The sequence below is a fragment of the Columba livia genome, chromosome 5 (genome assembly GCF_036013475.1).
Source record: "Columba livia isolate bColLiv1 breed racing homer chromosome 5, bColLiv1.pat.W.v2, whole genome shotgun sequence".
Taxonomy (NCBI): domain Eukaryota; kingdom Metazoa; phylum Chordata; class Aves; order Columbiformes; family Columbidae; genus Columba; species Columba livia.
In genome coordinates this window covers 16,802,092-16,827,172 of record NC_088606.1, presented here as the reverse complement: position 1 = coordinate 16,827,172, position 25,081 = coordinate 16,802,092, and the positions used below count along the sequence as shown (strand labels likewise).

The following is a 25,081-nucleotide window of genomic DNA, read 5'->3' as shown; positions in this document are numbered from 1 at the left end:
TCAAAACAATTGGAGCCCCATTTTCCCTTTGCTTCAAAGTGAACATTTATTAGGCTCAACAAAGAATCATAGGATAGTGATTTCCCCAAGTGGGGAAAAATAGTTGAAATTTTCCACGAAACAATGGAATTTTTTAGCCTCTCCTCTCCTCCTCTCCTCTCCTCTCCTCTCCTCTCCTCTCCTCTCCTCTCCTCTCCTCTCCTCTCCTCTCCTCTCCTCTCCTCTCCTCTCCTCTCCTCTCCTCTCCTCTCCTCTCCTCTCCTCTCCTCTCCTCTCCTCTCCTCTCCTCTCCTCTCCTCTCCTCTCCTCTCCTCTCCTCTCCTCTCCTCTCCTCTCCTCTCCTCTCCTCGAAAATGGGTAGTGTTTTTTTTTTTTTTTGTTGGTCGGTCTGTTTTTTTTTCTTGTTTTTGTTTGTTTTTTGTTTGTGTTTTTTTCTGGTTGTTTGTTTGTTTTTTAGTTTGTTTTTTCTTTTAATTAAGGGAGGTTGCCTAGTTTAAACACCCATAGGGAAGAGATGTCCTTACCATACAGATGTGTACCTCAGGCAAACAGATACCCCATATCAGTGAGAGCAAGAAGTCACCGAGAGGTGATTTCAGTTCAGAAAGTGTAGCATGAGATACACAGAGCTGTTACTCTGATGGCAGGGTATATCCTGTGACAACACCTGTTGCTCAGGCTAGGATGGACAAAAAACTCTGATTTAGGGGAGGAAAAAGTATTTTGAGTAAACTAGTGTCAAGACAGTGATTTCTGTATTATCTCTGTACTGCTCTGCTGTTCACTGAGCTGTTTTTTGTTTTACAGACCATTAAAATAACAGCAGTGATTTGGGTGTTCATGCTATTTGAGCTGCTCAGGGCATTTACGCTGGAGGGAACCCTACCCCGGCTAATGGTGTGTGTGGCAGTTAGTGGGTCTGTTCGCATGGTTCAAGCCAGCCTGATGCTGGAATACCTTTGCTGAATGGGCCCCTCAGCCTGGAAATAAGTTGTGAGAGATTTTGGTGTAGAAGTGGCTAAAGATTGACATCACTTATGGTGAGTGACACTTTAAAAGCACTTCCTAGATATTTTTGTGTAAGAAAATCTTATTTTCTGTCTCCTTTATTCAGTTTTGAAGGAAATACTGTATGTTTAGAAGACGCTTGGCTGAAACTTTGAAGTGAATGGATTTATTCTTGTGTTTTACTTCAAAAAAAGAGTTAGAAAACTTCACATACCAAAAATTCCCAAGAAGACAGCTGTCAGGGGGTGACATGTCGGATATGAAGTGGCTCTCCAGCTGGTCCCTGTCTGCATGCTGGGAAGGCATGTGGAGACATTTTTTCAATTGCTGTACTAGTTTGACATGCTCACAGTGGAAAATGATGTATCATTCTTGAGCCTTTGGTTGGTGGACACTTCAAAGTGCATTGGATCCTTGGAGAGGAGTGCCCTATTGTTAATTGTTCCTTTCACATGTACATTGGGATGAACATGGCAAGAGCAGCGAGGAACAAAGGGGCTCCGGTGGCCTTTTAGAGAAAACCCTGTGCAGCTCAACCTGAGTCTGACCTTGAAAGGGTGGGTTGCTCTTGTTTTTAAATCCTGCTCGCCAGTTCATTCCCTTCCGGCTCCCCGTTGTTACTCAGCTGCAGGGGAACGGGATGCCAGAGCAGTGAGCACAGCGGGGCATGGGGAGGCCGTCCACCACTGCCATGTGATGCTCAAGGAGCTGCATCCTGGGCAAGTGTCCTTCCAGGAGGGCACAGGCACAGCTGGAGTCTGCAGGCTTGGAGAGGGCTTCTGCAATGGGTGTGTTGGAGGGGTGCTGGGTTTACTTTATCCTCCAGTAAGCAGGCAAGCCAGATCGACCCTCCTTAGTCTAACTGGCCCACTAGCCCTCAGTCTCAGAGACAGCCGAGGGTTCTTGAAACCGCGTGATTGTATATAAGGTCTCACAATATGTGACATGAGTTTCCCAGGCCTCTGAGGACACTTCATTAACATCTTGAGACAATCCTTTGCTTCCAGGCATCTGTCTCATGTTTCTCCGTCTCTCTCTCTCACCCTCTTGGGCAACCAGCTAGATCTGTTAAGAGATTGCATCTTGCAACATGATGTCCAGGTTGGGTTCAAACACTCAAGCATGGGAGGCAGCTGGTTCCTATAGACGTGATCCCTTGGTGTGCATCTCTTTCAATGAGCTAGACAAAACCTCTCCCTGTAGCCTCAGGTGCACAGAAGAATCTATGTTGGGTCACAGAGAGGCCAGGCCTTGGCTAGTGCAGCCCAAAATAGATGCTCAGGCAGGCGACTGGAGAGCGACCCCTGCACCAGCATGAGCTGAATGGAGCACATCATGCAGAGATTTGCGTGCTGGCATTAGGCAGGTGGTAGAGGTTGCAGGCAGGGCTAGCTGCCTCAAGTCTCCCAGGGAATGAACCACTTCTGAAATAGAAACTGGAAGGAGAAAGGCACATTTGTGGTGGCAAATCAGCCACCATGTTATAGCCCCCTGTGGTGCCAAAAGCTCTGTAGCACCTTCTGCTGCAGGATGTCCTGGCTCCAGGCCCTCCCTAGACCTGAAACACCTGATCTGGGGCTCTGGCACATGTGGCTCAGGCCATATTGGAAGAAACAATGTGAATAAGGATGGCAGCACTGGGCACAGCAGTACAGGGACACTGAAGGGTCATCTCTGAGGCCTCTGCCTGGAGTTTGTTATAATGGCACAGTCTGGATCTTGTCCTTCTCTGAGGAAAATAAGACTAATAGAAATACAGTAAAATAACTGTAGAGTGTAGCTGTTTTCAGCCGTCATCAGGCATTTGATGCCTCACGTGAGTAAGCTAGCTTTTCATTGCAAAATGCCTTGGATATCAGTCACTGCTTTCCCCAGGGCATGTATATGTTTGGTCCAGAGCTGGCAGCACCTCTCTGATGGTGGGTGCACGTGTCCTGTGCCCCCTCCACTGTTCCCAGGGCGCTGCAGGCAGCAGAATGGGGGCAGTGCTGCTCTGACCGTGGGGGCAGCAGGTCCCAGGCTGGCGCACAGGCTGCCGCCTGCTCTGTGTTGTCGGTGTGTCTGGTGTGCAGTGAGGGCAGCCCTTCTGCTCTCCTCTCCCTCCAGCTCTCCTGCTATTAAGTTATTGCCACCCCTTAGGGACAAGGCTGCGAGAAGGCGGAGGGCTCACATGGCTCTGGATCAGTAAAGGAAGCAGCTCAATTAGCATTTCACACGCCTTTTCTTCCCTCTGTTCTTACCTTCCCTGCAGCGGGCATGCTTTCCCCTTAAAGGATTGTCCTGTTTTTGCTCCTTGCCAGCGTTGGCAGGGTGACAGTAGTCGAGTGTGCAAACTTGTGCTATTGTCCCCAGGCCAGGGGGAGTCATGGAGACCCACTAATATGACACAGGAAAATGTTTGCTGATGGCAATTCTATGGGCTTTGTCTAACTCTTTCTCCATCATGACGACTCGATTTAAGTCTCTAACTGTTTGACTACAGATGCAAGAGTACTATCCAACTCCATCCTTTTGTCCGGGTAGTTTGAATGGGTAATTCAGCTTTTGTGTAACTCAATTGAGGGGGCAAACATAAAGACAAGATTCTTGAGCGCTCAAGCTCCCTTTCCATGGATATCTGCACATCTCTTTAGAGATTTGTTCCTTTCCTACCTTTTTCTGACATCATCCTCCCCTTAAAAAAAAAAAGGGCTCTGATGGGGAACGGTTAAAAGTAGGCTAGCCCGGTCCCCCGTATTACATTGTCCTGTGCCAATGAAGCATGGTTAGTATCAGCCCACAGACAGCTTCAAGAACTGTGGAGAAAAGGATGTCTAAACTTTCCTAACTCACCCTAAGCATTTTTGCTTTGGATTGTGTCATTTTTAAAATGAAAGGCCTCAGTATGGGTGAAGAGGATAGGGGAGAATGGTAGAAATTGTGGGGAAATGATTGTATTTATTAGCTGTCTTTCTGTGGCTGTCCCCATGGTGACAATTTGTGATGGCAAAGAATGCTAGGCGGGGGGAGGCTGATGCCTGATTGGGATGCTTTGTATTTGGTAAAGTGGCTTCTGATTGGCCTGGGAGAGCCCCGAACTCTCCGGAGTCGATATTCATTCAGCTTGCTCAAGTGCTTGCTAAACTGCATCCAAACACTGGCGGGCCCCGGCTGCCTCCGCCGAGGTTGGCGGTGTGTAACCTGCCTAACGAGATTAGCGGGGAAGGGGCTCTTCTCCACAGCGACGCCGCAGCCGCCAGCACCAGCGAGAAAAGCCACCGCACGCCGGGTGAGTGTCCACGCTTGCTTGCAGGGAGGCAGGAGCAGCTGCCCCGGCTTCTTTCCACCTAAGCACTATCTAACGAGATTAGACACTGGACTGGCAGGCATTCATGGGCCAGTGCTTGTACCGGTGTGTGCTGGGGCAGTGGTGAGGGGAGGTGGGCTGTGGGAGCACAGCAGCTCCGATGGGAGATTGCTGGCACAGAGGTGAGCTGACGGACACCTTGTTTGTGTGGCTGGGAAGTCTGACATGTCCTTGCATCCTCTCTCTATTTGCTTGGTGCTATTTGAACCACAGCTTCCCACTCTAAATCTGCCCATCGTGCTCCACAGGTTTGCCAAAATTTGTCCGAAGGATTATAAACTTTTCATGGGAAACTCTGCACAGCGCATCCAGTGAGATGGCATCAGACAGTGAGGTAAAAACCCTACTGAACTTCGTCAACCTGGCCTCCAGTGACATCAAAGCAGCTCTGGATAAGTCAGCTCCTTGTCGCCGGTCGGTTGACCACAGAAAATACTTGCAGAAGCAGCTCAAAAGGTTTTCTCAGAAGTACTCACGGATCCCACGGTGCCACCCCAGCAAACCTCCTGAATGTGGCTGGCGCAGGGGGCCTGAGGACCGGGGCCGCGGCCCCCAGCCTGAGGCACCTGATCCCAGCCCCCATGGTGGGGCTGCCACTGATAAGGTGCTGCGGACAGCCGAGCTGGAGGAGAGCCTCACTGGGGAACGGGTTTTGCAGGAGCAAAACCCCGAGGCCTCCAGGCCGGACCAGGTGCCCATGAGGAAGCGACAGCTACCTGCCTCCTTCTGGGAAGAGCCGCGGCCAGCCCAGAGCCTGGCAGCAAGGGCCTTCCCCTCCAACCCTGAGGGGCTCCCAGTCTCCAGAGACCCTCCACCCTATGAAGGGAAGAAAAGCAAACGGAGCTCAGACACTGCCAGCCCAGAGAGCCCCCCTGAGTCTGCCCTGCACACTGGGGAGAAGGACCCTGCCAGCGTCACCTCAGGCCGGGTGGGCCCCTGGACCTGCTGCCCCTTCCCATGCCCCAGGCCAGGGGTGTACCAGCCCCCGGGGAGCCTGCCCCCGTCGCCCTTCCTGGGGCTGGGGCTGTGGAGGAAGAGTGCAGCCACGCTGCCGGTGGAGGTGCCACACTTCTGCAAGGAGGCCGACGGCACAGGGCAGAAACTCTACAGGCCCGTGGTTTTGAAACCCATCCCCACCAAGCCTGCTGTTCCCCCACCAATTTTCAATGTTTTTGGCTATCTTTAGTTGCAGCGAGTATCAGAGTTGCGCCGAATGTGGCAGCTCCTGAGGGTGAACTGAGATGTCTGGTCAGGCACTGGGTGGGGTGGTGGTAGGAAGGAGGCCGGGAATCGCACCCTCTTCCTCATGGGCAGGCTGGACCGAAACTCTAACTGTTGGGAAGATACTCAGGCTCCACTGTCCTCTCAGTACACGGGTATAAATCAGGAATAAGCCTTATGAAGCGAGTGGCACGGAGCATGAGGCAAACCAGGGCTCTTTCATGGACGGGCATTGTCTAAGCCACAGTGAGCGGGGCTGCGGGCCATTCACAGCCGCACTTGTAACACCTAGGAGACCTCCTCCATGTGGGAACATCTTTCTGGGGTTGCCTTGAGGCAGCAGCAGCAAAAAGAAATGACTTAGACCCATTCAAAGAGTTTTTGTACTTCAAAGTAATTCCAGAGAAGTCAAGATATTCAGGTCACTTCTTTTTGCATGCAAGAGACTGGAAGGACAGTATTTAATGTAGAAGCCACACTTGTGAATTGATTTAAGCTCTTCTTGTATGTAAATACTGAGAGAATTAAAAGAAAAAAGATATGGGAAGAAAGGAGGTAATTTTATTTTGGTGATTGTGCAAATGCAGTCTGTTTATTTTTGCCCCAGTGGGTAGACACAGGTTTGATTTGCAGCTGGTGGTTAGATATGAGGGCTGAAATCTCTGAGTATTCAGACTGGTATAAATCAAAACCAATTCTTCTGGGACTGTGAAATTAGCTAATGTTAAGCTGGTGCAAACAAACAGCATGAATTTCTGCATCAGGAATTGTTCTGCATCAACAGAACAAGTGAGAACTTGTGTAATTAGTTGAATACAAAACCATAAAATAGAAGAAAAAAGTGTGTAGAATAGCCTGTCTTGATTTCTGGCTCACAGACATATTTTATTTTGCCTGATTTTAAGATGCTATCACAAGACTTGGCTGCAAGTCATTTGCCTGGTGTTTTCCCAATTATTTTAACAAATCAGCATTAGAAAAGTTAACAGGAGATTTTTTTAAGTTAGATTTCTCTTAAACCCATGGAGAAAGTGGTGCTAAGGACAAAACGTGACATCTGAAAGGTTTAATACTTCAGGCCTGTGTCTCTATTCAGTTATACTGGAGTAAATCACTTGAGGTCAAGAAAAGTATATTATGGAAGGGAAAAGGGCCAGGGAACGGACACCTGTGATGTCTCAGGTGTCTTCTGCTCTCACTGAAGCTAATGGGAACTTCTCCCAGGATTCAATAAAAAGTGGCCTCAATCAGCTTGGCCTCTGGCTAGTATAGCTCCCCATGAGTCTTGGTATCTCCAGAAGGGTATAAATAGGCAACATTTCTTCCTAATACATTGCAGTCATGAAAACAGTATCATCTTAAGCAACTGTGGACTGTAATTTTGGATATTCTGATGGGGCTTTCTTGGTGTTACATCACCACTTTGCAACTTTTGTTAGAATATGAACTACTCTCAGGCTAAAAATAGCTCGTTCTTTCCCCAAACCTCACAGTATATCCCCATAATGTCTACTTTCATGGAAACAACAGCTGTAATGCGCTAGTCCAGCAGACCAAAAGTAGAAATGGAGGTGGCTTTCATTGTTTTTTCCATGCTACCAGCACTTAATATACGTATCACGCCTGTATAGACTACTCCTATAGGACAGCAGGAAATGGCTTTGGTATCACATACCTGCAACTACATGCAAGGTGCAAGGTGGTAAAGAGCTGATCTAAGGATTAAAGACATCAGGTTAGCTCATGATCCAGAAGTGAAGATAGGAATATACTTAGACATCTTTTCCTTTTTTACTTTTTGGAAGAAAAAATCCATGAGGAAACTCTGTCTGTCTCCACAAGGAGACTCTAAGAGAAACCAGAGGCAATCCCCCCATTTAAGTGAATGGGAGGAGAACTGTGGCTCTGAATTTACAGAGCCGTAGGCAAGGAATTTTTTACATTGAAATAGGGGTGCTTTCTCACACCAATAGCTCTGTGTCGCTGTTGTAATCCAGATGAAGCCAGATGCTGAACTCTGCCTGAGTGCTATCAATGCAGAGCAGCCTCCTTGGCATTGGTCTGGATTTCCATCTGGGTGATCAGAGCAAGTTGTGGAACGAGCCACAGTTATTGCAGTGATTGCTGTGCACAAGTGTCACACCAGAACATGGATTTCTATCAAAATTAAAATACTTGGCAAAGTGGGTACCCTCTGTAGAAATTTTATTTCTGAAGAAATTCAGAGAAAGGAAAGAGTTAAAATCAAGTTTCTACCTTCTGGGTATTAAATTCTTTGTTTTCTTCTTCCTTTATACTGTTTCTTATTTGAATGTATGTTGCTGTACATTTTCCATGTAGTAGAATAGCATGTTTAAAAGTTACAATGAGGCATTGAACTATATCATTCCAAATTACCTCCAACACACAGATATTTATGCACTTACCCTCAGATTTAAACTGATGTTACTTTAAAAGATCCTTAAAATCCTTCGTGACATGGAACTTTCCTCCCCAGCTCAGGGCAGGCAGTGGCCTTTGCCAGGGTTCTGAACTGAAGCATAAACAAAGTAAAACACAAACGAACAGAAGAAAATTGTTCAGAAATCACTGAATGGGCATGTGTGAGACTTTCCAAAAGGTTTGCACAGAATAGCAACTTTATCTGCTCTCTAGCAATACTTACTGTTCTCTCACCACTGAGAGTAACATCAAAATTATTAATTTTTCAAGCTTGGATTGATTCAGACTTTCCCTGGCTATTTTTGTGTTTGGTTGCTCAATGTTGCTATTCAGGACAGCTGATAGCCCTTCAGAATCTACTTGTTTATTCACACTTTGTTTGAAACATAACATTTGAGAGCTGCTATTTACTACAACAATGCAGATTCAAACTGTTAAAACCACAACAGCTTTTATAAATAATGGGAGGGGACAGGTAAATGAAAAGGCTTTCATATAAAACAAAATAAAAAATGAAAAAAGTGCACAAAAACATCAAGTGAATTGCACATGTTGCAGTAAAAAAAAGTACAGTAACCTGATCATGAAATATTCCTAGAACATTTCACATAAAGTCATAATCTCTGAAGGACTCTATCTATCGCACTCAGTAAAAACAAGCCACTTTACCTTGCACTAGACCTACTGATCTGTTTACAAAGCCTAGTTTGTTTGGGTTTTGGGGTATTTGTTTTTTCACAGTAACTCCTAGATAGATGCATTAAATGCATATTGAATTTGTGCAGATTCAGTATGGTGCACAAAATATTGTGTCAGTGAACAGACTGGAGAGGTAGTGGGCTCCATTTAGTATAAGTACATGTAAACCGAGTGTGTATTTGCTGTAAGGATCAAGCAGAAAGGACTTAGTAACATTGCAATTACCTGATTCCCCCCGCCCCAAACAGGCTCTTCTCTCCTCAATTTCTGTGCACAATGTGCCCTAATCTTTCCCGCAGTTGCGGTATGTTCCCATCAGACCAGTGCTCTCCAGCTCAGTGACTCTCCTGCTCAGGACTGATGGTTGACAGCAACCAGGACATGGGTCTCCCAATAGAGATGAAGGTCTCTTGGTTGAAAGAAGAAATGGATTTTCAATATTTTCTCCACTCAAACCCAGTTTTGACTTCTCCAAGGACATGAAAAGACGCTGCATTTCATGAGACTTTTGTGTACATAAGAATGTTGACTCAGGGGAAATTCCCAGTTCGGGAATGAAACTTCACCCCTGTGGTTGTTCAGGCAGTTGGTGATTGTGAATCCTTCTATCAGTCAGCAGCCTCCAGGGCTGTCATTGTACATCAAACAAGTGCCTAAGTAAATGGTCTCCACCAAACCATGCCTGTATCAATCACCCTTTACTACTCTGAATGTTACACTCAATTAATTTCAAGAAATTTTCCTCTGATTTATACCAATGTGAATAAGACCCAGACCTTTGCTGCTCAGCCTGATAAAGTGAGAGATGCACAAACTCCACAGGTGGTTTTTTATCTCTCAAGTTATTGCTTACCAATACAGGGCCTCCACTGGCAAAACTAGTCTAAAGATTTTCTGTTCCCCATCCCTTTCCCTCTGCCCAGTAGTTCTCCAATCTGAAGCAATTCCCTGTTTGTGCTGCAGGAAAAAAGGGATTAGACCATAAACTGGTAGAAATGGAAGGCACTGGTCAAAATTTCAGCAGTGAAGGAATCTCACCTAACTTTCCAAAGCTTTGCATGAAGATCACTGTTCAGTGTGAATTGAAACTCTGTTGGTTTTCCAACTTCTTTTGCATTTCAGAAATGGACAGCTATGGACAGAGTGCCTGTAGCTATAACCAGTTATTTTGCTCACATCCTGTCCCACAAGTGCCAAACACATTTCCCACAAAACCATCACAGAATCTGAACTTCTGTGCCCAGGCAGACTTGTATGTGTGCAACACACTTTTAGTCTTGTGTTAAGGTATAAAGCTCCACACAAATAAAACTCGGTGCAATGTATTTTCCTTACTTACATTTCTATCTGATTCCGTGGATGGTATGCAGGCCAACAAACAAAACCAGATCTGTCAGGTCTTTGGTGGGGAATCCAAACAAACCATGGTGTCCAAACAAATCAAGCTCATTTGTCACCTAAGGTAAGAATGAGTGTGCTTCTAGCATAAGATATGTAGAGATGCAGTTCCAAATTCAGGGTCTTTCATCCCTCCTTAGGTTCCTACTCAGGAATGAGACACTGGTCAAATCAGTGTTTCAGCAAGTCACACCTGTCAGCTGAGCTGTAGTCACTGCCAGTAGCCGTTTGTGAGCTCCTTGGCCTTCCCAGCTGTGAGGGAATGTGACTTGTTAAAAACTTCAATAAAAGAATTTCACGGACAATTATAGTGGTTCAACTGATAGATGGTAACTTGTTAAGCTGCCATAAATCAGTTGTGGATCTGAGCTGTAAATAGGTGACCTAATTTTCCAAGAAGCTGAGATAATAACTTTCATCAGTGTCAAGGGGAGCTAATGAATACTTCAGACTTCCAAGGTCAGGAAATTCAGGGCTAAATCCTAAAATTTTTATTCTACCTCAGTAATATCTAACGCCAAATGGGGTCCCATTGGCTTAAGTGGAACTACACCTGGTGCAAGCAACTTGGCATTGTTTAGGCACCTGAATAAGGATTTGGAAGCCTAATTCTGGGTATTTGTTTCCATAAATCTCAAAGTCTGACTTTTGTAGTTTTAAAATAATATATCTTTTCTTCCAGTGGTGGTATTGTTACAGCCACAGAGGTCCAAGGAGGTAAGAGAGGCTGGGTTTTGTAGGAACAAGATCTTCTAGTGGAGCAACAGTTAAGTTTAGTAGTGTTGCCTCCCTCTGTGTACCTCTGTTCTCCACATCACTTGCTGTACATGTTCATCTAGGGCTTTATTCGGTATTCTGTTCTGACACCACCTTCATCACGGAGTAAAGCTATTGGTTACAGAGCAGCTACTACTAATTCACTGATTTACACACACACCCCCTGCCCAAAAAAAAAAAAAAAAAAGAAAGAAAAAAAAAGAAATAATAATCAGAGTTGCTTTCAAGTACCCAGTCTAGGAAATTCAAGCAGAATGTCACCTACCTCTCATTGCAAATGTAATACAACATGAACTGTATTTTATATGTGCAAGTACAATTCTTACATGCTTTTTAAATAAACCTTCCCTCGAATTTTAAAGGAATCATCATTTCTGGATTTTAGTCTATTAAAAAGTTGTGAGCTTTGAATGTTCAGAAATCAAGTACTCTGCTCAATAGAAAAGGTCAAAAAAATGAAAGCAAAAGTGTTAGCAAGACAGTGCAAGTTATCAAAAATCAGCAACCAACACACTTAGCAGAAATCCAAAAAGTAAATAGAAACAAAAATAAAAATCTCAGTTAGTGAAGGAAATGTGATTGTTTTCCCAAATATGTTGACTCTTGACAATTTCTATATTGTGATCACAGCAAGGATGCTAAGCTCCATCACAGCCTCAGGATGCCCTTGAATTCCCCATTGATACTTGCTTCAGCACGATTTGTTTTTCAGTGTTGACTTTCATTTCTTGTTCTTTACAGACAAAGCTCTGAGGTGAATCATATGTGTTTTCTCTTGGAAAACCTAATAACAGTCCTGTGTCTAGCTCTCTGTCTTCTCCATATTTCTCTTAGATTAGTCACTGGAGGCTGCTTGACCAAGCCAGCAGCGATTCCTCCCCACCATGCAGAGGTTTGCCCTCGCCATGCTGATGACACTGCGTGCCATGCCAGGAAGCTGCTGTGTGTCCAGTGTGCCCGGGGTCACTGTGTGTAATCGTGCTGTAGGTATCGAATCAGTCTGTCTGGGAGAGGCAAGGTGTCAAGGAGTTTAATGCGGTTTCTTCCAACAAGGCTTCGTACCTTGATGCGGCAAAGGTGGGAAAGAGGTCGTGGAGGCTCTGAAAGACAAGCAAGTCAGAAACATGAGCATAACAGGTTTAAACTTGAGAGGGACAGCTTGGCTTGGCTCAGTGGTAAGAGGAAAATGGGAAGGGGAATGAAAAAGAGGGGCTTTTCTGTAGCGGAGTGATGATGTGTCTGGCAGCTCATCTATTCATAGGGAAGGAAGCGAGGCCAGAGGATGGGGTGCCGCATCCCATCTCAGCCTGAGCAATGGGCTTTCTAAGAGGATTTAAACATACCACTTCACAGTACTCAGGTTGCCCAGAAAGATATTACTTGCCCCATCCCTGGAAACATTCAAGGCCAGGCTGGACAGGGTTCTGAGCAACCTGATCTAGTTAAAGATGTTTCTGCTCATTGCATGGGGGTTGGACTAGATGACCTTTGAAGGTCCCTTCCAACCCAAACTGTTCTATGATTCTGAGTCTACTCAGTCTTCCCACTGAAAATAAAGGTAATATTTACCAAATTCAGTGTGGTGCCAGAAAACTAATTCTGACAATGTCTATGAAAAATTTGGATCCTGAGGGAAAGGATGTTTAGGAGAGCAGAATATTAGTAAAGGCTTTAAAGGCCACTGGTGTCTGCTGGGATGCCTTGGAGATGGTCATGCTGCCTGCCTGCCCTGTCTGACTGCACCCCAGGTGCAGCCAAATGGGTTTTCCTGTGCTGGCAATGCTCATTCCCATTGGGTCAGATCCACAGCTGATGTGCATTTACCATGACAAGAGTCAATGACACCCCAGCCATTTCTAGTGCCTCATATCTGGTCCAAAATGTAATTCAGTCTCAGCAGGGAAATTCTATCAAATTTAAGGGATAAATACTAAGACAAGATGCTGACTGAGGTTTTGAATCCAATAGTGGGACTATTTGTACCAGATTCTCTCCTGGATGACCATACCTGCTTTTTCTTTAATGACAGCCCAGTCCTCATAGCTGTCAATATGCTCCTTGAGCCGGGAACAGAGCTGCACGTTACCCACATAATCCAGGAGAACATCAATGATTGGCCCAGCCCAGCGACTCATCTCTGGAGTAGACACCATTTCACAAAACTTAAAGGAAAAACAGATTGACTACAGTCAGTGGGACATGAATACACCAGTGGAAACTGCAATGATAGCAACAGACCCCACTGTGTTGGTGGTCCCACCCTTCTACAATCTGTGAGAGCAATTACCAGTTTCTTCTCAGAAAACTTCAACTAAAGCCTCTTTTTTTCTTTGCAACTGAGGACAGAATCCCCTGTTTACAACCACAGGAGGACACAAGACCCTGGTATTATCCTAGCTCTGGAGCATGGAAAGAATGCTGAATTGTTTACAGGGACTAATCCACAGAAATGGGAGGGCAGAGGAGTGCTCACAGCTTTGCCCCAAGCAAGTGAGGGAGCTGCTGAAAGATTCATGCAGCCCAGGGTGCTGTGGCAAATCGTGCTGGGTCCCTTTCCCTTCTTGGGAGGGCTCTGTGGGGCAGCTGTGCACAGAGAAGGCTTAGGGAAAAAGGGAGGTTTGGCGGAGTGCAGCACATCCTACTTCTGGTGAACCCATTGGTATCTGCAGCTTTTAGGGAACAAAAACCTCACTAAAAACAAGTCTGGAGAAATCTCAGCAGAGATGAATGCCAGGCAGTTTTATTGCCCATGGGAGAACAATCCTGGGCCTAACACAGAAGCATCTTCCTTACTCAGCCCTGGATCAGGCAAATCAGAGCCGTTGCATGGAGGGCTGCTTATGGAGATACTGAAGAACAGACTTAAGGACCTGACTTTAAGCAGTCTCATTTCAAAAAAGTAGTGACTTGTCTTACCTCTTTAATCTAAATATGTATATTACACCAGACAGCTTCATCTATCTCTGTTAGGGTGCCGCATATGATGAAGATATCTATGGACTTATCTGCATGTGAGCAGTCAGAAAATTTAAGATTAATTAAATCATGCTGTGCGGATAAGAAGTCAGGCACATGGCTGAACCCAACTGAATAATGGTGACTTAAGTACCATCCATCATCTTAGTCACTTAGACTGTCTGCAGGCACCCACCAAGCCCATCCCAAACAGGAAAGAAATGCACCAGCTTAAATCTCTTTCAGTTTAAGCTCCTGTAACTAGACCACATTTGATTATACATGCACAAGCCCTAACTCAAAACCCATTAAACTCTTGTGTGGATACTCTCATTCAGAAGTAAAATTATATTAGCTCACCTAGGAAACACTAGAGCTGCATAAAATTTTAAGGTCATTTTATTCAAGGTGAGAACATTCACAGAGGTGTTTACTACTCTTTTGACTTTTTTTTTTTTTTTTTTTTTTTTTTTCCAGTGAGTATCACCATGTAATGTTTCCCAAGAAAATTAGATACAGTAAAGTTGGGAGGATCCCAACAGGCAACCCACAGTTCCCTACCTGGACCGCTTATAGGAAGTTCACTTCAGTAAGTTCAGTATAGCTGGCTGTGATTCTACAGTGCATATGTAATTTTCATGCAATTACCCATGGGACGTGCGAGCTGGGGATCTGCACTACCACCTCCAAGCACTAATGCCACTTTGCTGGAATTTAAATGAGGACACATGCGTAGGGCAATAAAACATGGAATCTTACTGCTTTCCTCTTCTTGTCTCTGCTACAGACCTTGCCTGCCTTTTTATGTCTTCCCTATTCCAAAGCTCAGCCTTCAAAAACATTTTCTGGAATAAAAAATGTTCCAAAACATGTTGGAGGAAAAGAGGCACAGCAAAATGAAGCAAAACAATGCAAACCTGCAACTACAGGCAATGCATTGACTCAGGGACAAAGTGACTCTGGGACTGGGACATTGCTCGCAGTCTCAGCAGGGCCCTGAATGCCCTCTCGCGGCAGTAGGATACTTCACTCCCTGTGTGCACGGTTTTGACACTGCAATTCTGCAAATATGAAATGAGACAGCAACCATTTTTCTACATTCACTTTATCCAGGACACACTCATTTAGTAGCAACAGTAATGATTTATAGTTACACATTTTTCGAATCCACTTGCAGTAGCTCATACTCTTTACTGTATAAAGACTAATCATTTAGATTTATTATCCTTATGTAATTCTATACAAGAAAATTAAAAATGCATATATTTTGTGTGGAGAAGGCTACAGCTTCATAAGATCCCCTGTATTTCAGAATACAAAATGATACCACACCTATATCACGAAGCTGCACCATACAAGACCTACTTTTATCAGCCAAATTCCCAGCAGTAAGAAGAAAATTTAAAATCATATCAGAGGGAAGGGCTTGCTTTTTATCTATATGCATTTGTCCCTCAGTGGTCTCTCTCTAGGCACAGATATAATTTTATACAACTTTGGCTATGTCTGCCTCATACGATCTGACCTTCGAGGTGATGACTCTGCAAGTGATCTAATATTTTGTTAGGAACTAAAGGTAGCTGTAGGTGAGATCCAGAGGGAAATAAGGTACTTAAATGAAACAGAAACTTAATGAAACAGAACTGGTTTTGAGTGGCTAGAGTATCATAGAGGGCTACAGACAAACCCTCTCTCCTTGCCTTGAAATTCCAACCCTCTGCTCACGCTACATGCTACCATATCATGGTTCAAGAACTAGTGATGATACGTTTTATTAATTTTTCTTTGAAAAAATGTGGTGTCCTGGAGCAATTTTGGTGTGACAACCCTCTCAAGAAGAAGACAGCTCTGTTTGGGATAAGAGGTTATTTTCATGGACACTTACAATCCTTTTTTTAAGATTTCTTTTTGTTTGTTTGTTTCCCAGACATGTTACTGGAGAGTAAAGTCTTCTGGAAGACAGGACTGATAAAAAGATCAAGATTTCCTAGGATCTTGTGATGTTTTCTTTTATTCTTTTCACCACCATGAAGCATTTATTGTCGATCATCTCTTTGGGCTAAATGACACTTTCTTCTGAATCCCTCATATCTACCCTTAAACTAGACAGAAGCCAATTTATTTCTTCCCTGGTTCTTTGCAAAATAGAAAGACTGCTGTGCTGAGATTTCTTTGTTGTGTTGCATGCCGAAGCCCCTCTCCTAGAGCTCCTTATCCAGGAGACTCAGAAATTGCAACTATTTACATTCATTAGTTTACCCTCACAAAGTGAAGCACTAGACAAGTTTAATTTAACTAGGAGCTTAAATTCTTGATCAGACAAAACAAATCTTGCAGGGCAAATAAAACAAGTAGATTTCTACTGCCCATATGCTACCACACATATGCTACTATCCATATCACACTGCCTGTCAAGAAAACATGCTTCACTCCTGGCACCTCAGGTCCAGAGGAAAAGAATATTGTCGATCTAATGGCAAGGTTGTCAAGATGCCTCTAATTTCACTGCAAATTCAGGCCAGGACCACAGCGGCTGTTGCCTGCTCTCCTGCTGTCATTGAACACAGACTTGAAACATTCATAAATTTTGTTGAACCTTTTTTTTCTTTAAATAAAGTAGGAATAAAGGCATTTCCTCTCACAGGAAAGTTGGGAGAAAAAAATACATTAAAGTTATCAAGATACATGGGTAGGAGATGTCCTCGGAAGTACTGTAGGTAAACCAGACATTGCTTACCTGTACTACAGTTGGCTGCTTGGACAGCTGAGGATCATTAAATCTGTCCCGTCTGTAATTTAATGCAGGGTGTGGGCCATTTCCATACTGACATTCAAAACAGGAACCTGCATCACAGCCCAGATCAAGGAGATACTTCAGCACGGAAAGGTACTTCATCGAAAACATGATGGTAGCTGGAAATGCAGTGGGATGGCTTGATATATAGGCATCAATGTTTGCTCCATGGTCAAGGAGCAGTTTCATGGTCTTCAGGCAGCCATGGCGGATCGAGATGAGTAACGGGTTGATGAGGTCAACATTGGGGTTGGCTCCAGCTTGCAGCAGAAGTTCTGTGGCATAGATGTTGTTGTTAAAAACAGCAAAATAGAGGGGGGTGGTGCGTCTGTCCTCGTAAAGGCAGGACCGCTCATCAGAGAGGGTGCTATTGACATCATAGCCAGCATCAATCAACTCTTCCAAGATGTCATCATTGTTGCGTTCGGCCGCCAAATGTAGAGGGCTGATGCCGCTGCGCTTGACACGGGTGCGGCTGGTAACAGGGATCAGCATGGAGACAATCCTGCCAGGTGAATAGTCAGTGAACAGCAGTGAGCTCTAGGGGATCTACAACCATCCAGCAAATCACAGCTATATGGTTGTAACCAGAAGAGAGCGCTAACTCAGGCACAGGATCAACAGTCTCTGAGAGAAACCAAAGTGTGAACTTGAAACCTGTCAATAACTCCCTGTGCTTCTACCTTGTCAAAAATCTGAGATGTGTGACTCCCTCTTTCATGGAGGAACAAGACTTTTTGAAATTATAGTCCAGTTTCTGTGGTATAATGGCACCTACAGGGGCAGTTATGATGGAAGAGGTGACGTGCTGGCACATCACCTACTCTGTTGTAGCTCTTTTAGCTGCCAGAGTACAAATGGCAGACACTCAGCCAGGATCTCCCAGACATTCTGTACCTTCATTGTCATGCTATGGGCAGAAATGGAGGAACAGGCACATGGCCTCTGGCCTGAGGTGCCATCAGAGAGGCTGTATCTCCCCACCTCCATTAGGATTGCTTTATTGCTCAGCAGAGAAGGGCACCAGAACAAGGCATTAGTATGTCTTCTGGTTCACAGCCACAGCAAGAAGCTTGAGACCAGAAAGGTCATTGAAACCAAACCTCTCTCTACAGGACTGAGCTAGGATAAAATGCGTATTTAGTTTCCAGTTATTACCCTGGATTGATCCCCACCCTGGAGGACCTCACTGTGTGGCTGTTGGTGGTGGCAAATCCATGGGGCTATCAACTTCCATCCCAGATCATGAAGAGCCAAAAGGACAATTAGGAAAGGGGAGAAAAAGAAATAATATTTTCCAGGCTGGTTCCCATGCTTTAGCCCACGGAGAAAAAACGTACAGACAAGTCCTAAACCGGAACAAATAGGGATTGCTATTGAAAAGTGTGATGTGTCCTTAAACACAGCAACATAAATTAAGCTGCTCTCATTACATAATGTGAAGTTAAAATATAGGATGTAGGGGAGCCCCACAGTTGCAAATCCATGATCATTTTTGTGTCTCCATAGGTGTCATTGGAACTGTATGACCAGCCCCATGGGTTAAACCCTCATTTCCTGCTCATGAAGTTGGGCAGTTTAGCTAAAGCACTAGCTTGATTCTGTAAATGCAGAAAAGTTACCTTAAGCTACTTCCAGAAAGAGACTAGGGACCATTCAACCTGAGTCTGCCTGCTGTCTCTGGAGATGCCATATATATCTAAAAAATGAACTTGTGGAAGCCAGCAAGCTAAGCACACCTTCTTGTCCTCTTCTTCTTCCCGTGCAGAATCCTCTATTTAGCAGTCAACAGCTCTTCTAACACACGAATATGCAAAGCTCAGTTTCCTACCACATACTGCTTCTCCTTTAAAATACTGCATATCTTCAGCTTGACTGCCATGGCTGGTCACAACACTGGGCCCTCAAACATATATTTACATAATGAACTAAACCAAATATAAGCGCTAGTCTCAGGAAAACCTTTGTCTGTGATGCACTGAATGATCCTGTGAAAGACTGAGCCTGCAACCCTCCCAGGAGCTGATATAAGAGTTGAAGGATTATGTTCCTATTTACATGATGGACTGTTGATGTCTCCAGGTTACTTCTACATCTCATTTTTAATCAAAAAGGCTTTTAAAATTATGGAAATTATGGAAATTGGGAAATTAGGCTTGTTATTTTTTTTTTTTCTCCAAGTAGCCTCACTAACCATCCAGCGCTGTGACGCTCACCAGGGAGCAGGAGGTTTGGGTGCTGGTGAGCTGGCAACTTCCCACCATTAGCAAATGTTCTGTAAGAGCCATAATAATAAAAAGGGCACAGAGCGCTGTGAGGACACCATGTCAAGTGCCAGCATTAGTCATCCCATGATCAACTGTTTTGAAGATTTAAGAGTCTGTTTTGTTCTTTGCCTCCAGCCTCATGTGCTTCAGCCAGCATTTCACATCTGAGTTAAGAGGCACTGCGTCATTTCTGTCTGCAAGGGGAACCTGAGCCTCACCGCAGGGGTGCCACACTGAAGCTCTGGCTCCAAATGCTGCAGTCTCCCAGACCTGTACCCCAGACTTATTTTGGGAGCAAAAGCAGGAACCATCAAATTTGCATCAGAGTTTAATTTTGCAGCTTGAACCTGTCTCTCTTCCTCATCCTCCAAAGTGGGCTGGTTCAGTAATAGGGTGCCTCTACGTCTACAGTCTCTCCTGTCTGTCTAGAGGAAGAAGGCATCTCAAGTGAAGGCAGCCAAGGCCAGACAAGCCAGACCACATCCCATGTCTGTCACAGGGCTGAGCTTCATGCACAGTTTTGAAATAGTGCTGAGCTCCCACTCATCCCTGACACTTGCTTCTGTGATTTCTATTTATTAGAAATTATATGGAGGAGGAAGCAGAGCATCTTTAGTATGAGTGTGCCAAGAGTTTATTGACTTGCATTTATTTAATAAATCTGCCCACGCTTCACAAAGTCTTCCCTTCTCAGAGTCTCAGTTCTGAGGGGGAAGGAGTTAAATGACTGCTTGTAGTTGTCCTACAGCTGATGAGATCACCCTTATGAATGTCAGGTCAGTATTGACGAGGTGTCATTTAAAATAAACAAACACCAAGCAACAAGAGTTGACAGTTGAGCCTTGGGATCACATTCTTAGTTTTTTAATGGTAGGGAGCCTTTGTGCTCTGGCAAAAATTTGAAGTGTGGAATTCCTGCAGAATTACGTATTAAATCTGCAGGAATACAAAGAGAGGTCACTGTGAAGGGTGTTATTTTACTGAATACCAGAGGAATTAAGGATGATCAGCCAATTGGGCTAAAGCTTTGTCATTTGAATAAATATTTATAAGAGAAGACATTTTTCTTTTTTCTTTTTTTTGCACTTAGTTTGTAGCAGTTGTGCACAAAAATTTGTGCACAGTCTTTTACAAGTGAAGGAACCTAGAGTTTGGACTGAATTCTGGTCTTACTTATGCTGCTGATTGTTTGGAATAATAGATGTGAGGTCTGATTCAGGCCTTTTCTTTCATAAAGTTGGGATGGACTCCGGTTGCAGAGTTTCCATATAAATTAATTTTCAGGTCAGGGTGTGGAACTATAGAGGGAATGAAAAGATTCAGACAGCTGGTCCAGGCTCTATATGCAAACTGGATTCAGACCAATTTACTGTGCTTTCAGATGAACTTTTTTGAAAGTGAGCACCTGGAGCTGGGTTCTGTCTCTGGCACATTTCTCATCTAAAACAGGTTTCTTTTCAATAAAATGTCTTTGTGACTCAAAACCTGGAGAAAACTTTGAATCATGCTTGCATTTGTCTATGCAGGGTATTCATATACATGCTGTAAGTGTATAAACCCATCGCAGAAATTCACACTGAGCTGCCCTGTAGAATACACAGCTTGCACAAAGAAGCAGGCCTGCTCCAACTACAGAAAATTAATATCCTCAGGTCTATCAAAGTGATTTGAGAAGATTAATCAGGATTCCCAAGGAGACCTAAACACTAGGATAAAAGATGCTATGGTAAGGTGTAGTTCTGTCAAAGTCTTAATTCCTCAGACATTGTGAAACATACAAGAAGATGCTCTAGCAGTTGTTTGCAAATATAGGCTTACTACCCAGAAAGTGTCTTTGCAGTTGTTTATATTGTTTCCTTTGACTATTGCTGAAAGGATTTTGATAGAAACTGTGATGGCCAGAAGAGTCCACTGGAGTCCTAAAAAGGTCTGTCACTGCAAGATATGACTGCGTTTTGCAAAAATAGCTGTGGGCCACTCACTCTTCCAGCAGCCAGGAGTTAAAGGCAAGAGCTAAAAGTTGTCCTTGGATCAGAAGTGAATGCTAAGGAGTTTAGGCTCAGAAGAATTCTGCAATCTTCCAAGTCTTGAAAGAACTAGGTAAATACAATTTACATGACAGTGCAACAATCCTATCCCTAGACAGCATCTTCTAAATTTATATCCTTTATCATAGGCTGTAGATTTTCTCCTCCTCCTATAAACACCTCTGCTTCAGTGAGGACTGGTAAATCTACCCAATTCCTGGTTATTTTTTCTGCTAGTTACTTTCCCACTGTTTTAAAAAATGTGCTCAGCTCTATCCCAAACACCTTTCATTTCAGAAATGAACCACTGGATTGTTTTATCCATGTCTATTATATATAAGACTCATTTAATCACTCACTAATGAAGTATATTTTGCAGACCGTGAGTAAATCTTGTACTTCTTTTCTGAAGCCTTTCCAGTTTCCTGAAAGGTTTCTAAAAAGGAGGATACCAGAACTGGACACCATATTCTAGCAACAGTCTCACTAATGCCCTAGAATTCACATAACTTCTTCCTGCTGTCAGCATCTGAATTATTGTAAATAAAACCTGAACACACCAGAGGTGAATGCAGCATGTTCTGCTTGTGCAGAATCACAATGAGCTCATGTAGGAAAGTGATTGCAAACTATGCTGCAATGGCTATTGAGGACTAATCCCCTACTCCCCACGTGCAGATGCTTTCTTATTCTATCTCAAGCATATTTTGTGAAACTCAGTTTAATCCACTTCAAAGATAAATTAGGTTATTTATCTGTAATATGTGATATCTTAGCAAAGCTAAAGGGATCTTGCACCTCACATTCCTGCTTGCTCCATCCCATCCCACCGTTCACATCCCATCCCAACCTTCCCATCCCATCCCAACCTGCCGACAGTTTCCAACCTGAGCTCTGCAAGCAGAAAGCCCAGTTCTCAACTGGCAGCTCCCTTGCTCAGAATGCTCAGAATTAGGTCTGGGACATTACATTCCCCTTTTTATAAGCACTTTGGATTCTTGTCTAAAAGACAAAACTATGAAATGAACTAAAACTTACTCGCAAATCCCTTTTTTGGCTGCTATGTGCAGAGGCAACAGTCCATCCTTATTGGCTTTGTTAGCATCCGCTCCCTGGGACAAAAGAAACTCCACAATAGGTATGTGTCCATTTTTACAGGCTTCATAAAGAGCAGAGGCATTATCACTGGCTTGAGTATTTATATCAGCACCTAAGAAGGAAAAAAAAATTGTAACACCAAAAAGTTAAATCAGATGGAAACAACATACTTTTAATGAACATAAGGGGTGACCTTATTAATGTTTACAAATATACAAAGGGTGAGTGTCACGAGGATGGAGCCAGGCTCTTCTCGGTGACAAACAATAGTGGGACAAGGGGTAATGGGTTTAAGCTGGAACATAAGAGGTTCCACTTAAACTTGAGAAGAAACTTCTTCTCAGTGAGGGTGACAGAACACTGGAACAGGCTGCCCAGGGGGGTTGTGGAGTCTCCTACTCTGGAGACATTCAAAACCTGCCTGGACACATTCCTGTGTAACCTCATCTAGGTGTTCCTGCTCTGGCAGGGGGATTGGACTAGATGATCTTTTGAGGTCACTTCCAATCTCTAACATTCTGTGATTCTATGATTCTATGATATACATCTCCAGGACACTGGAGCTACAAAATATGATCGAAGGATATGCAAATAAGGTCAAATCAGAGCAAAATAAAAAAGTGATATAGTCATTTCAGTTATATACAGCTATATCATAGATCCCCACTTGTTTTAATATGATCTGAATTTTAGGAGGAAGAGTTTAATATGGGTGGCAACCAGTAGTTCCTAGTCCTAACTCCAGGCTCCATTCAGCTGTATCTCAAAGGCAAAAACTTTAAAATATGACATTCTTTTTATAGCATGGCCTTTTCTTTGGACACAATAATTCCACTAGTATTTATGTGTTTACACTATGTATATACACTATTCTTGAGCAGGAATTTGGACCAGATGATCAAAATAGGTGATCTCCAAAATCCTATTACTATGTATTTATTATACACAGTTATTTGTATTTATATATATTTATACTCTATATATTCACACTTTAAATACATTTATACTATATTTTAATATTAGTGCATATCCAGGCTAAAATAGGAGTCTATAATATGACATCAGCATAGTACAGAGTAACAACTTTAATTAGCTTTTATTTGGGCATGCCTTAGTCAGTTGATATTTTATGTCAAAACTCAATACCTGTGGCCGTATCTCTTAGTTTCACAAGGGTCCAAGTTGGGCTCCAAATGGTAAGTTTTACCAAGAAAAGATAAGTATTATTAATGAACTACTAGATTAATTGGGGCATTTTTTTCTTGAGCTCTGGTGTGTGCTTGACTTAACAAACCACATACAAGAATAAACCAAGACTTAATACTTTTTGGCCACGAACAATTTGGAATTTAGCTTTTTCTGTGCTAGATACTTAAGGTCTCAAAGCCTGGGGTTTGACTGTAATATACTGTACCATGGTGTCTTCAGGAAGGCTGCTCTATGTGTACTCTAAATGGGAATGACAGTTTGCTGGAGTTTTGCTTCTAAAACCCAATAAAGAAGCCAATCAGTCTCCCGTTTGATCATGAAAACTCCCTGCCAAAGAGAACATTTCCCTGCGCTGGCACCCCAAACTGAAACATCTGTGTTGTGTTTGGCCTTTTGAAGATGTTGTAGCTGGAAACATCAGGAGAATTGCAGTGACAAAACATAACACAGGACTATGTTCCTAATGAAAATGAAATTAAAAAGAAATCCTTTTTATGATGAAGGTTGCTCATCATAAACAATGCCGTGATATCATCCCTGGGATTCTCAGAGGAGCTTTTCAGGGCCTGAAAATATTGGACAGTTTTATTAGATTGTCTCCTGTGTATTTTTCTCAAAATTGAACTTTAAGAAAATCCTAATATCTATCTAAGTTGAAACACAAATCACATTCTGGCTTAGCTTCTAATATTGTAGGCGGTATGATGGAATAACTGGTCATATAAAACTGAATTGACAATGCTATCTGGACAGCAGAACACATTTTTTGTTCCCCCACTGTCATGTCTTTCTTAACTATATTAATGGCTTCAGAAGTTCTTCTTATCTTCATCACTGTTTAGTTCTTGTTCCACAAATGCAGGACCCAGTTCTTGCCTACACTGAAGTCCGCTTCTCCTTCATGTATATCTGTTAACTATACAACAGTACTTTATTTTCAGCAGAATTCATTAGCAGAGGAGAGCTAACCTTGCCCATCACTGCACATGTTTGTGAGCAGATGGGGTTGGCTAATGTTCAACTTCTGCCATGTATTACCACCTACAGTTGTCTTTTATGGATTTTAGGCTACATGTTTGCAGCAATATGGGTTTCGAAAGCTGTCAGGTAATGCAATTAGCACCATATTACTTCCCAAAGTAGGTGGCCGCAAATGAATGATGAAGCAGCACGTTTCTCTAGACCATGCTGTCTCAAAGACCCTACACAATTCAGCCATCTGGAGCAAAAGTGTTTTCAGCACTTCTGCAGGCTAGGCCTTGTCTCCAGAAAAAACAAGCTAGTCAGAATTAATGGGAACTTCGAAAAATTAAGAATTAAATGACTAAAAGCATGTGACAGGTCATCTGTACTCACCACATTTTGCCAGGTATCTCAAAGCTTCCAACTGCCCACTCTCAGCTGCCACAAATAAAGAAGTGATCCCATAGGTATTTGCAGACTCAATCTTGGCACCCCCTTTCACCAGGATATCCATGATCTCCAGGTCATTTCGGGAGACAGCCTCATGGAGAGCAGTCCATCCTCGATTGCAACGATGGTTGGTATCAGCATTGTACTGTACCAGGAGTCTTGCAGCCTCTGCATTCTTGCGCTCACAGGCTGTTTTGGGAAAAAGGGAAGTGATTAGGATGGTTTTCTGAAAAGATTCTTGGTGTTGTGGCACCCGTTTCATGTAGCAGAAAGCAATATAATGCGACTAGACCATAGTGAATAAGATCAAAGATCGGCCTAGGTCAATGCGAGGGCCAAGGCTGTTGCCAAATCAGACTGTGTGGAGCTCATAGACGACGTGCAGTGAATTCAGTCTTGAGCCAGGACCTAAGGGAGGCTAAGAGTT

General features: G+C 43.5%; 2 protein-coding genes across 6 annotated transcripts in view; one reads left to right on the top strand and one right to left on the bottom strand.

Annotated features, from left to right (window-relative positions):
• Positions 1-3,746: 3,746 nt before the first annotated feature.
• FAM181A (family with sequence similarity 181 member A) lies at positions 3,747-6,126 on the top strand. The gene is made up of 2 exons (XM_005506130.3): positions 3,747-4,276; positions 4,603-6,126. The coding sequence occupies exon 2, from the start codon at positions 4,671-4,673 to the stop codon at positions 5,538-5,540; it is 870 nt and encodes a 289-aa protein (XP_005506187.2). The 5' UTR covers positions 3,747-4,276; positions 4,603-4,670; the 3' UTR covers positions 5,541-6,126.
• ASB2 (ankyrin repeat and SOCS box containing 2) overlaps positions 6,115-25,081 on the bottom strand; it is a 54,186-nt gene continuing 35,219 nt past the window's right edge. For all 5 annotated transcript variants that reach the window (XM_065063596.1, XM_021292446.2, XM_005506129.4 and 2 more), the window contains 5 exons: positions 24,598-24,843; positions 21,973-22,144; positions 16,584-17,145; positions 12,900-13,053; positions 6,115-11,991 (listed from right to left, as the gene is read on the bottom strand). In XM_065063596.1, the coding sequence (XP_064919668.1) occupies positions 11,855-11,991; positions 12,900-13,053; positions 16,584-17,145; positions 21,973-22,144; positions 24,598-24,843 (1,271 nt within the window). In that variant the 3' untranslated portion in view covers positions 6,115-11,854. The remainder of the gene's footprint in view (positions 11,992-12,899; positions 13,054-16,583; positions 17,146-21,972; positions 22,145-24,597; positions 24,844-25,081) is intronic.